General features: G+C 35.9%; 1 protein-coding gene across 1 annotated transcript; it reads left to right on the top strand.

Moving 5' to 3' along the window:
• The first annotated feature begins 9,179 nt into the window (after nucleotides 1-9,179).
• Nucleotides 9,180-11,323, top strand: LOC111412484 (protein FAR-RED IMPAIRED RESPONSE 1-like). Its single transcript, XM_023043421.1, has 5 exons — nucleotides 9,180-9,231; nucleotides 9,922-9,981; nucleotides 10,082-10,470; nucleotides 10,583-10,747; nucleotides 10,805-11,323. The coding sequence occupies exons 1-5, from the start codon at nucleotides 9,180-9,182 to the stop codon at nucleotides 11,321-11,323; spliced, it is 1,185 nt and encodes a 394-aa protein (XP_022899189.1).
• The last annotated feature ends 1,220 nt before the right edge of the window (nucleotides 11,324-12,543 follow it).

A 12,543-nucleotide genomic window follows, 5' to 3' on the forward strand; every position in this document is an offset into this window, starting at 1 on the left:
GGTCCCATTCTAAACACGGTTTCTACCATGTTGACGTAGTCATTACCTACATTCTGCTTATTGGTGCTGTTGGCTTGATGTCGTGGCTTTCATCAATCTCATTGTCTCTGACTGGATGATAGTTTTACTAAACAATCATGAGGCTACAAAATTCCTAACTACAGTCCTTGTAAGATTTTCGTCAACCAGAAGATCTCGTTGGTCTAATACCATGTCACAGCATAACTTGATTAATTTCTGCCTGAATGAGAGGTTCAGATGGATCCACAAAGCAGCTGATAACCTTGGACTGAATGATCTTCTTAATGAATTTATGTACAAAAAAACCATCAACCTGGATGAGGATCTAAAGAAATTCTTTGTCGATGAGCTTAAGACTAAGGGTCACAGTGCGAAGACAAGAAAAGATGCCAAGGAGATATATTCAGCAAAAGGGGATTGGATTCTATCTTGCTCAGGCCAATCTTTCTGCCCCACAATCTTAGATAGTGTAAGCGAGGACGTTGAATATGATGAGAGCCTCCTGCTATGGCATATTGCCACTGAATTGTGCTATCACGGATGGTGAGACACCTGATACCATGGCTAAAAACCACGAATTCTGCAAATGGATATCAGATTATATGTTGTATCTTTTGGGCATGAGGCCTACCTTGATGTCTACAGTGGAAGGTAGTGCAAAGATCCGATACCAGGATACCTGTGAGGAAGCTAAGAAGTACTTCCTCAGGTGGCAATCAGAACTACATTCTAAAACAAAGGAATCATAGCTAAAATTTGCAGGTGCAAAGCGTCTTGGTGTAAATACTCTTGTCAAACCTAATGAGGTAATAGGAGACGAAGCAAATCTGTACTTTTTGATGCTTGTATACTCGCAAAGGAATTGGAAAAATTACAAGATCGACAATGGAAGATAATGAGCAAAGTGTGGGTGGAGATGTCCTATGCCGCCAGTCATTGCCGATCAGATGCTCATGCTAAGCAGATTAGCAGAGGCAGTGAGCTAATTGTTTATGTGTGGTTATTGATGGCACATTTTAGGTTAGGATAACAGTTGAGGATAGAGGCTGGAGATGCTACAGCAAAACTTGTCCTAACCAAGTAAATTATAAGCTGTTGTCAATTAGACAAATCTGTAGAGTATCCGTCAATGTTAGAACAACAGTCAGAATGTGCAAGAATCTCCTAACGTTGAATTGACCCAACAACATCTAAAGCAGCACTGGGATGTCAGCGGAGGCCCTTATGATACTCAAGTCAACTATGTATTTTTGATTAATTTGTGTGTTGTGTGTATTAGGTGTTCTTTTCTCGTTCCAAGAAGTTTTCTTATATGTCTCTCACTTGGAACATGCCTAACAGAGTTTTCATTAATTACGATTGATTGCAATGATGTATAAATTTGCCTCTTAAATCTACCTTGAAATTTGTATTAATTGGGACTTAATTTGGCGTTGATCTTCTTTGATTGGTGTTATTTGTCCACTGCATTAGAGCTTCATAATTTTGGAGGATATTTTTATGATCTCTATTAGTGATAGACACCCTTATTCAAACCTCTTCAGTTACGTTGGTATGTCGTATAAGCAATAAATGTGTGTGTGTGTGTGTTTTTTTTTTTTTGTTATGTGGCAAAATCACATATTGCCACCTCACCGGTGGATAAGATATCTCGTGTCAGTCCCGTTTAACTTAATTTTGAATGAAATGTTCTTTTAATCTTCTAATTAAATAGAGTTCTTGGTACAAGCATTTGACAGTTGTAATTATAAATAGCTGATCTAAGGTTAAATTTACATACTAATCTTCACCTTCTCTAGTTTGGGTAGATCTTATTAATTGCAAGTCAATATCTTGACACATAAGGATTCTCCTATCGAATTCATTCTCTTTATCATAAATGATCCACTTGCCCCAAAATGACAATATCGGCTGTAAGTGTCTCCCATATTGATTGCATTCTTGACTTCTTTGTATATATCAAGAAGGTCATTCAAAATAATTATGACAATATACTCTCTAGACACCTTTTCACATCATTTTGTAATGTCTTGAACAAATTTATTAAAAACATCAAAAATTATCATCTAATTTCTTAGAGGGATCAATTTTAAAGGTAATAAAATTTCAAATAAGAAAAGTTTATTTGGGGTTGACTGTTTTAGTTAAAGTTATTCAAATTCTTTTCAAAGTTTTTTAGTGGAATCGTGTTAACCAACTTTCCATAAAATAGAGTTGGATAAATTTAAGATGATGCATGTATATGCAAGTTCATCGTACATTGTTTTTTGTTCTTCTTTCACATTATTGGAATAAGAGTAGTCAATGACTTTCGATACTTTTTGTTGTACTAAAATACCATTTATTTTCTTTTACCAAATTAAATACATTTTTCATTAAAGACGCTCAAGTCAAAATGATTTATACACATATCAACAAATAAGAAACACATCAAATAAGCACCTTAGAGACAATCACAGAGAGAACCCTAAAGGGTTCAATATACACCGTCTTAGATTCTCATAATTTCGTAAGATTCATGATCTCAGAGAATTGTCGAATGAGTAAGGTCTAGGTGATAATTTTAACACAATTGTTAACACAATAGAATTATGAATCACAACACAGTCAAAATAGCCAACTAATGATGATATCACAGTTAATATATAAGTAATTCCTATATCTAGCAACAAGTCATGGTTACCCTCACGTGGTAACCCTAAAAGCCTAATGGTCATCCCACATGACGGCTAATTAATATAGAAACTTAGATGGGATAAGCCAATTTATCGAGCAGACCAAATTCGCAGATCTGTAAATAAGGAAGATATGCAAATTTATTGCTTTAAGTCCATCACTGTTCACCCTAGAACTTCCAACAACTACATCAACATGATCAGCAAAGTTTGAAAAATGAATAACCATGGACAAAATGGTCTATAACAAAAAATATTGCGGTAGATAGGTGCTTCGTCCCTAATTCTAGGTTTAGCACTTCGTCCTCTGTCCCTTTCTCTTTGAGGAAATTATTGGCTCGACCTTCCTCTGTACATCTTAACGCTGGGGCTTACTTCCTCAGTTAAATGCATTTAATTATAGCAAGTGAGTTTGGAGAGCCAAACTCACTCTTTAAATTAAAATGTTAATTTGAAGAGTCTCTTGAAACATGATTTTAAAAGTTGACTCTTTAAAATAGAGAACATCTTATGTTTAAAGAGTTTTTAGGAGATACTCTTATAATGATAGTGCAAAACATACATATGAGAAGCTAGTGTAAGGAGAGAACACAAGTAAAACGTGGTTTAACAAACTACCGATGATCATAGGAGAAGGATATCTAATTAACATAAAAAACTTGTAAACTAAGAGCTTTCTCCCTATTTCAACTTCTCCCATACCCAAAACTAGTGCCCCACACATGCACACACTTTCTTATTTAATATCTAGTTTTTTTTATCTCTTCACAAGATTGGTTGCCAAGAGTGACGCAGGATATAATGGAAGAATTATGGTATACGGGAAAAGGGAAGAAAAGAAGAGAAATGAGGGAGAATATTAATGTTTATTCATTATCAAAGGCGTGAGGAAGATATTGGTGGTTTTTATGTTCTGCTGTGTGTAGTATCTAGTTGGAGACCTTTCAGATGAGAGGTTTTTTATGTAATATTGTTCAATCTTCTATCGGGGACGGCAGTGAGCAACAATATTAAGGAGGCGTTGATGGCTGCGGATGAAATAATGCTTGATGTCTGGGCTATTATTAGCAATGAGGTAGGTGGGAATCTATTGGGAAGGTTTGCTCAAGGTTTTCAGAGGAGATGACGATATGGAGATAATATATTGTGGCTGCGATGGAGACTCGATAGCAGGAATGTGTGAGGCGAGGATTTAAGTGAGAGGCACCATTGGGTCTAGGGAAGGATGAAGCAGAAGACAGTGTTAGGTCGAAATCGATTATGGGATTAAACCTAGGGGTGGCAGAAAATCTGATACCTGCAGCTCGCCCTGAACGAGGTCGGGATTATCCACTTAATCGGGTGTTCGTGTCTGGATATTCGCCCCAGGACATGTACGGGTAACAAGAACCCCGCCTTATTTAATTTTGTTTTAAGAATTTAAAACTTTAAATGAAAAACTCCACGAAATTTCATTAGTTTTAATAAAAGATGATAACTAAGATTATATTAGTTTACCATAAATATTTGAATAATTTAACTTATAAATTTATATTAACATTAAAAATTTAATAAATATATTATTGTCTCATTTTAATGAATGGGGATAATAAAATGAATTATCAAAAACTAAAAAAATCTTTAAAAAATAAACAGATAGTAAGTGGGGCAAGTGCCCCAACCTGTCCCGCCCTACCCTAAACAGGTAATGGGGCAAGTATGGGGCGAGAAGCTAGGGAGGTTACCCCGATCTCAACCTGCTCCGTTGCCATCCCTAATTAAACCGGCTTGGGTTAGGTTATATTTTGGGTAGTGGGTTGGGATAGTGGGTCGGGTAGCTTATGTGGGTAATTAATTTGGGCTTGAGTGAAAGGTTTCTTGGATTGACTATATATACAATCAATAAGCCTATTTATAAAAAAAAATAAAAATAAAAAAAAAAGGTTGAACCCCAACCTTGAGGGTCCCCACCTCCCCGCCCCGCCCTGTCCCGTCCCGCCCCTAGAGTTTTGTGAAGGAGGTAAATCACGGGATGTGCCCCAGCAAGCTAGAAAACAAAAGCTGTCTGTACACTGCGCCTACAAGGAGTCCAATTCCATATCTCAGGAATCAAACCCCCACACTGCGGCTGCCAGCAAGACGTGAGATGACATCACTCCTATCCTTTGCACCACTAGACTATGCCCCGAGGGCTACAATAGGCCTATTTATATAATTGTATTGTGTGTGGGTATAGTGTTGCCTGAATTTATGGATTGTGTCTGTTTTTTTCTTGGAAATAGAAACAGTAACTACACGACAGATGAAATAATTAATTTTTTTCTTTTTTCAACTAACTAGAAAAAGGGCAAAAAAGGAATGCTTCCATTGAAACAAATTCTGCTTGTTTAGGCGCTGCTGTAAGGTTTGGCGACAGATTTTGTATATATTTAGGTGTATGGTTATGGCTGCGAGCTGGAAGTTGGATTTGTTGATCAAAGGCAAATTAGCGTAGGATGTAATGGAAGAATTATGGTAGAAGGGGAAAGGGAAGAAAAGAAGAGAAAAGAGGGAGAGAGAAGAGAGAAATTGAGGGAGAATATCAATGTTTATTCATTATCAAATGTTGTTTTGATTACATCGCATAACTTCCTTTATATAGGGTTTTCATAAAATCATGACTAATCCCTTATTTGGAAGAAATTTTAATTAAGATAAAAGTGAAAAATTGGATCGTTGCTGGCCTGTTGGAGCCACACTGGGGCCCACTTACTACCCAACTAACAGCAAAAAAATGGCTCCTCAGACTAAAAAAATTGTTGCCTTATGTAAAGAAATGCTATACAAGTTATTAAATCATAATCTAATTATGTTTTATAAAATAGGAATAAAAAATCGGAAACTAAATAATTAAATATCTCTGATGATATTGCACCAAATTGACACATGATGTAATGGAAGAATTATGGTAGAAGGGGAAAGGGAAGGAAGAAAAGAAGAGGGAGAGAAGAAGGGAGAAATTGTGAGAGAATATCAATGTTTATTCACTATCAAATGTTGTCTTGATTACATCGCATAACCCCTTTGTATATGGTTTCATAAAATACGATAAAAAATCGAAAACTATATTATTACTTATCTCCTATGATATTGCATCTGAGAGTCCATCAAACAAGATGGGGCTCTTTTGTAGTTAAGAACAATTCGTTTAACACAAATATGTAATAAATAAATCCCCCCACTGATATGGTAGTAGAATCTCTACAATCAATGATATTCAACAAACCTTCTTCCCCATTTAAACCATCCTACCATGCAACGAATTATAGATAGTATAAACATAGTTACCTGTATGTACCTCATTAAAATTTTGTTCCCATGCGAATGAAATAACAATGTTGAATTAATAATGAAACATGCTTAGATTTTTTATTGTTACCTTTTAGCTAATCAATATTATTAAAATTTGTGATATCAATTACCAAACCAAATGATTGCAAATATGAGAATTAACAATTCAACATGTTTGACGATGATTTTGGAATGACCCTTCTTTGCAACATCTAAGGCTATTATTAATGTGGAAAAGGGTAGTTAATCTCGAGGGTGGAGGAAAAAAGTGATATTCAAAGGTGAGTACATAACAAACCAAATGCTTACAAAGGTGAGTACATAAACTTGTTACATCAATTACAAACCAAATGCTTACAAAAATGAGATTTAACAATTGAACACGTTTAGACCCACGAAAGGTGAGTACATAACACTCTCAATTGTCACATTCTCACAAAATATGAATGGCCAAATAATCAAGTGTCAATTTCACATATATAGTTAATGAACAATGTTCAAAATCCATGGAATTCTAGAAAATTTAGAATATGGCTTAGATAACAAACAAAGTTACAACATGCTTAAAAATTTCAATACTGTAATGACATGATTTAATTGATTATAGTGGCCAATTTAAATAGTGTTGGAAATTTGCTTAAACATGCACAGCGAAAATTAAAACAAATTTCGATTCCCACCAAGGACTTCTGTGTTTAGATAGAAACTGTGATAGAAAATTGTACCTTTGAAAATTCTGCGAACCTTTTACTTTTCTTCTTGATCCAGCAACTTCGATCTATCACTCACAACTGTACAATTGTCCAGCCTCCAACGATAATCCACACAGAAAACAAGATTGAATGATTAGGGTTTTCTCCTCTTGTGCTAGCAAGAATAATGAATTCTCTCTAGATATTGAAATCCTAGTCATATTTATATAAGCCCGAATCGGCTTGGCCTGGCCCTGTCCAATATTTAATTAACTCATTTAATTAAATTCGGTCCGTGAATTAATTAATTAATTTAGGCCTATAATTAAGCAATCTAATTAATTAATTTATCCAACACTTGTTAAATTAATTAATCGACAAATCACAATCTTTCAATTCTCCTTTCGTGTTTGACCTATCAGGTTCCCGATCACGATGTCTAACGACGTGAAATATTATTTTGATCTAATAAAAATTGATAAATTAAAACACCATTTTAATTATCACTAATTCACACTCACCGTCCCAAATTGACATGTAGCAATGTGTCAGGCAATACATGTGACGGAAAATGTCATGTGGTATGACAAAATCAAACTCGTTCGTTTATCATAAAATTATATTCCTTTCGTTAATATGATCCGATCAATTATGAGATAGGAAAGTGTGTCAATCTCGATTATCGATCATATCTTTCACTCCACTATTAAGTCAATATAACTCGAAAATTTCTTTTCGACTTATGAGTACACTTTGGTCAATGATTTCGTTATCGACTTAATTGAATGAAATGCAGATCATAATTTTTTATTATCTGAGAGTGACGAATCCTCTTTTGGTCATTCACAACCTTCGTACCATTATTGAAATACCCGAACGATGTTGTATTAGCGGCCCTTGATAGAGCAACATTCAACACCGTCAAAACATGAATGTCCCGACATCAAGTCAAAAGACCAACTTCACTGCTGAATGTTGGAGATTAACCTCTGACACTCAAACAGTTATTCATGTGGAATCTCTCGACGAGTCTCCAATGTTTTGTTCTATAACAAAACATTCACGTGTCATTCAATTGTCATCACACTTTAACTTGTGAGATCAGTTACTTACTTCAGAAGTAAGAAATGTCACACGTGATGGTCTATCCGTAATAACAATATCCGTATCTCATCATTACTTATGACTACGGACGATTTAAAATTTAATCATATGTAATTTGTATCTCACAATCACAATTCTTTTTTATTAACAAATTATCAAAATTTGAATCTACAGACTCTATTATTTAATTTCAAATAAATTAAATAATAGATTAGCCATAAAATTGCATTAATTGTATATTAAAACTCTTTATGCCCAAGGTTGACTGGACTTATGGCATAACACTTACAAATAGAACAATGGATTTAACATAATATGCATGCGATTAAGACAAGTAATTGCACCATCCTTAAATTTCACATTCAATTTTCTACATAATATAAACCCATAAACTAGCTTATCTTTATATAATTACCACTTTAAAGAGAATTAAAAAACAATTAAAGCACAATGGAGGCTAAATCATGTTCGAGAACCCCCACAAACATGGCCACTAGGCCATGTTCGAGAAGCCCCCAAACAAATCCTGTAGATGGCCAATTATGTGTTGCCCAACAGTATTCTGTGAACAATTAGTGCATGGTTTCTCAAAAATTACGAGTCAAATAACAACAGCCACCAATGTGCATTCCTCCGATTAGGAAATCTGAAATTCAAAAGGAACCATGTTTTGTGTTCAAAAATAAAATTTATTTCAAAGTATCCAAAAAGTGTCAACAAATTCCCAAAAACAGGAATAGAAGAAACGAAATTTGTCAATACATGCTAGGAATAGAAGACTGTACATCCCAAGAGACCTTTACAAGTGCCACAACACAAATGGACATGTAAAGCACACCCAGATTTTCATTTTAGTTTTTTTGTCAATAATTCCAATCCCCGATTCTCATTTGCAAAAACTAGGCTTCATATAAAATTTCCCTAAAGCTAATCAAGCATATGGCAGCGTACATGCGCCTAAAAATAAGCCAATTGATATTGTAACAACAATAATGCTACATAGCCACATTCTTTGAAACAAAGAATGACACAATGAGGTGGAAAATGATTTAAAAAAAAAAAAAGAGAGAAAGGAAATGGAAATGGAAATGGCGCACGCACCAGTTTTGTGGGAAATTTGAAATTTCCGGAAACCATTTGCTTCGACCCGGCCCGGAATTTAAACCCGTTTCTCTGTTAAAACCCGTTCACAACATTCAGCCCATTTCATTTTCTCATTTTCACTTCAAATGAAAACCCGTTTCTAGGCATTTGGAACTCTTCGTCCTCGTCTTTGGCGTAAATCTTTAGACCTCTGCCGACTGCAATGACGCGATCTTGTTACTAGATCCAACTGCATTCTTTCTCTCCTGTACATGACGCATGAGAAATACCTATTATGGCTGGAAGAGAAACCGAACTACAGTGGCTGAAAGAGATTACAGTGGCTGGTAGAGAAACCCATTTCGTCGTTGTTGAAGAATCTTAATCAATAGGTATTTGATTAATATTTCAGGTTAATAAGACGCTTATTATGCATATTTTGTAAATTCAAATTTCTAACTTGTTGATTGCGTCGTCTACATCTACTAAATTGAATGAAGAAGGTTGGCATTGGGAAAAGACTCCACAAGTAGACGATTGGGGTGTTTTTTTGCCGAGAGATGACCGAAAAAGGTATTGCTTTCCTTCTTTACCGTTTGGAATCAGGGGATTTGTAATGTGATTTTCTCTCTTTTTCTCTCTATACTTTTCTTATTTCAACAGACGTAATTAAGAGGATCGTAAGAATGTGAGCTAAACATTATCACATGACCAAAAATATTTTCATTAAAAAAGTCAGTATTTTGTATTATCACTTGTTATTTCCCAATTTTTAGTATCTACTTTGTGGTTTTAATTTCTCCGTTTAGTTACTTGCAGTTGTATTTGAATACTTTTATTCAATTTAGTTGACTTTATGTCAAGGTTATTCCCAAATTAAATGCCAGCATGCTAAGCTATGACAGGCAAATTCAGTTTTATTTTTACAAAATAATTGGTAAGAAGACTTAAATTTTCAAAATAGATTTCGTTGGCTCAAAATCAAATCATTTGTTTGCAATGATTCAAGAATAAAGAAAAGAAATATTTTTCTCCAGGTGAGAAATCCATTCCTCCAACAATTTCAAATGTTAACTCTTTGCACTGTAATATCGCAAGTAATTTGTTGGTTTTAACATCCTTCTCTTTTAATATTCATTCCTTCATTTTTTGCTTCTTTTCGTTTCGATTTGAACCATTATATTTTTTTTGATGAAGGGAATGAAATTTTGGAATATGTGGATGAAATTGTACCGTTGGAGTCCGATAATAAGGATGTTGTGGATATTATGAACATAGCGGGTGATGATACGTTAGTTGGAGATGGTGTGATTGTGCCCGAGCCGGGTATGAAATTTAAGGATGAAAATGAAATTTTCGATCTGTACAAAAGATATGCATACGAAATTGGTTTCTCGGTTAGGAAACGAAATTCAGTAAAGGATGATGACGGAGTATTGAGAAATGTTATATTTGTTTGTAGCCGTGAAGGGAAAAGAATAAAAAATACAAGCGGTTCTTTGAAACCGCAAGCAACTATGCAGAGTGGATGTAAAGCCAGGATCTGCGCATCCAAAGATGTTTGTGGAATATGGAAGATTAACAAGGTACATCTAAACCACAATCATAAGACAAGCCTTTCGAAGTCTAGGCTATATCGATGCAACCGAGAGTTGAGTGCACATGTTAAACGAAGACTCGAAGTGAATGATATGACAGGAATTCCATTACACGAGCTTCAACTCTACAGTTTTTGAAGTGGGTGGGTATGAGAATTTGAGTTACATCGAGAAGGATTGCCGTAACTATGTTGAGAAAGTTAGGCCTTTAAGACTTGGACAAGGGGACGCATCAGCACTACAATTATACTTCTCTAAAATGCAGGCATAGTGCTTGGGTTTTTACTTTAGTATATATCTGGATGATGATTTGCATCTAAAGAATGTTTTTTGGGCAGACTATAGGAGTAGGCAAACATATAAGGAGTTCGGAGATGTTGTCACATTTGACACCACATACCTCACTAATAAGTACGATATGCCATTTGCTCCTTTTGTTGGAGTGAACCACCATGGACAATCAACACTCCTTGGATGTGGTCTGGTCTTGAATGAGGAAACAGAGACATTTGTCTGGCTTTTTCGAACCTGGTTGCAATGCATGCATGGACAGGCTCCGCATGGGATAGTTACGGATCAGGACAGGGCTATGCCAAATGCAATCCAGAATGTGTTTCCCAATACAAAGCATAAATGGTGTTTGTGGCACATATTGAAGAAGTTGCCTGAGAAATTCGGATACCATGTGGATAAAGGGTCTATATTCACTATTATACACAGTTTGGTCTACGATTGTCAGTTTGTAGAAGAATTCGAAAATGGCTGGAGAGTGATGGTCGAAAGGTTTCACTTGTATGATAATGAGTGGTTGGTGGGTTTGTACGAGAACAGAGAACGTTAGGTACCTTGCTATCTAAAAACCACTTTTTGGGCAGGGATGTCAACTACTCAACGCAGTGAGAGTATGCATGCATTCTTCGATGGTTATGTACATTCAAAGACGAGGTTGAAGCAATTTGTTGAACAATATGAACAAGCACTGAGAAATAAGGTTGAGAAGGAGTTTCAAGCTGACTTCAAGTCCTTCTCGCAAATGGTACCGTGGGCATCGAGATATGAAATTGAGAAGCAATTTCAAGTAGTTTACACAATTTCAAAATTTATGGAAGTTCAAGAGGAGTTCACAGGTAAAATGTATTGCGACCTTGTTTCTTTCTCTGACGGAGTATCGAGGGCAACGTACGAGGTACGGGAAGATGTAATACATGACGAGCATTCGAAGGAAAAAAGCTTTTTTGTCACATTTCAAAGAGATAAATGTGAAATCAGTTGCAGTTGCCACAACTTTGAGTTTCGAGGGATTATTTGCAGACATATGATCGCAGTATTGGTCCGTAATGACGTGAAATCTATACCCGAAAGATATATATTACGGAGATGGCGACGAGATGTGAGTAAGGCCCACTCGAGGGTACCAGTGAACTATGATGGTTTGATTAGTACGCCAGCGCAACTGAAGTACGACAAAATGTGTCAACGCTTTACTACATTGGCCGATCTGACAGCAGAAGATGACGCGAAATCTGATGCAATAATTGATTGGATTGACAGTCAATGTCAAGAGATGATGGAAACAAATCATAGTAATAGTAATGTCCTCTCCCGGCATACGACTCAGACATCATTCGAATGTGGAGCACCGCAGGATACTGGAAGTGGTAATATAAGGGATCCAGAATGTGTGAAAAGAAAAGGTGCCCCGAAGAAACTTTGGAAGAAGAGCCCATTGGAAACCATTTCAAGCAAAGTTAAGGTAATACTCAAATGTTGCCTATTTCCAGTTGTTGCGAACTCACTATAGAGATAATGTTTAACAACATTCCTTGTTTTACAGGCAAGTACGGGTTCTACCAAATGGAAGAAAACGAAGGTTCCTAGAAGTGATATGGGAATGGTTGTAGCGCCCATTGTCCAGCCACCTCAGTAACTGCACGTGCCGCTGCCGTTCTCCTATACGAACCTCCTTCTGGTTAGCATTTGTTAATCATTTGATTTCAATGATAATGTACTATTTATTGATAATGCTATTTCGCGCAGGGTGGGAACCAAAATCTTCAGTTC

The sequence above is a fragment of the Olea europaea genome, chromosome 16, assembly GCF_002742605.1.
Source record: "Olea europaea var. sylvestris chromosome 16, O_europaea_v1, whole genome shotgun sequence".
NCBI lineage: Eukaryota > Viridiplantae > Streptophyta > Magnoliopsida > Lamiales > Oleaceae > Olea > Olea europaea.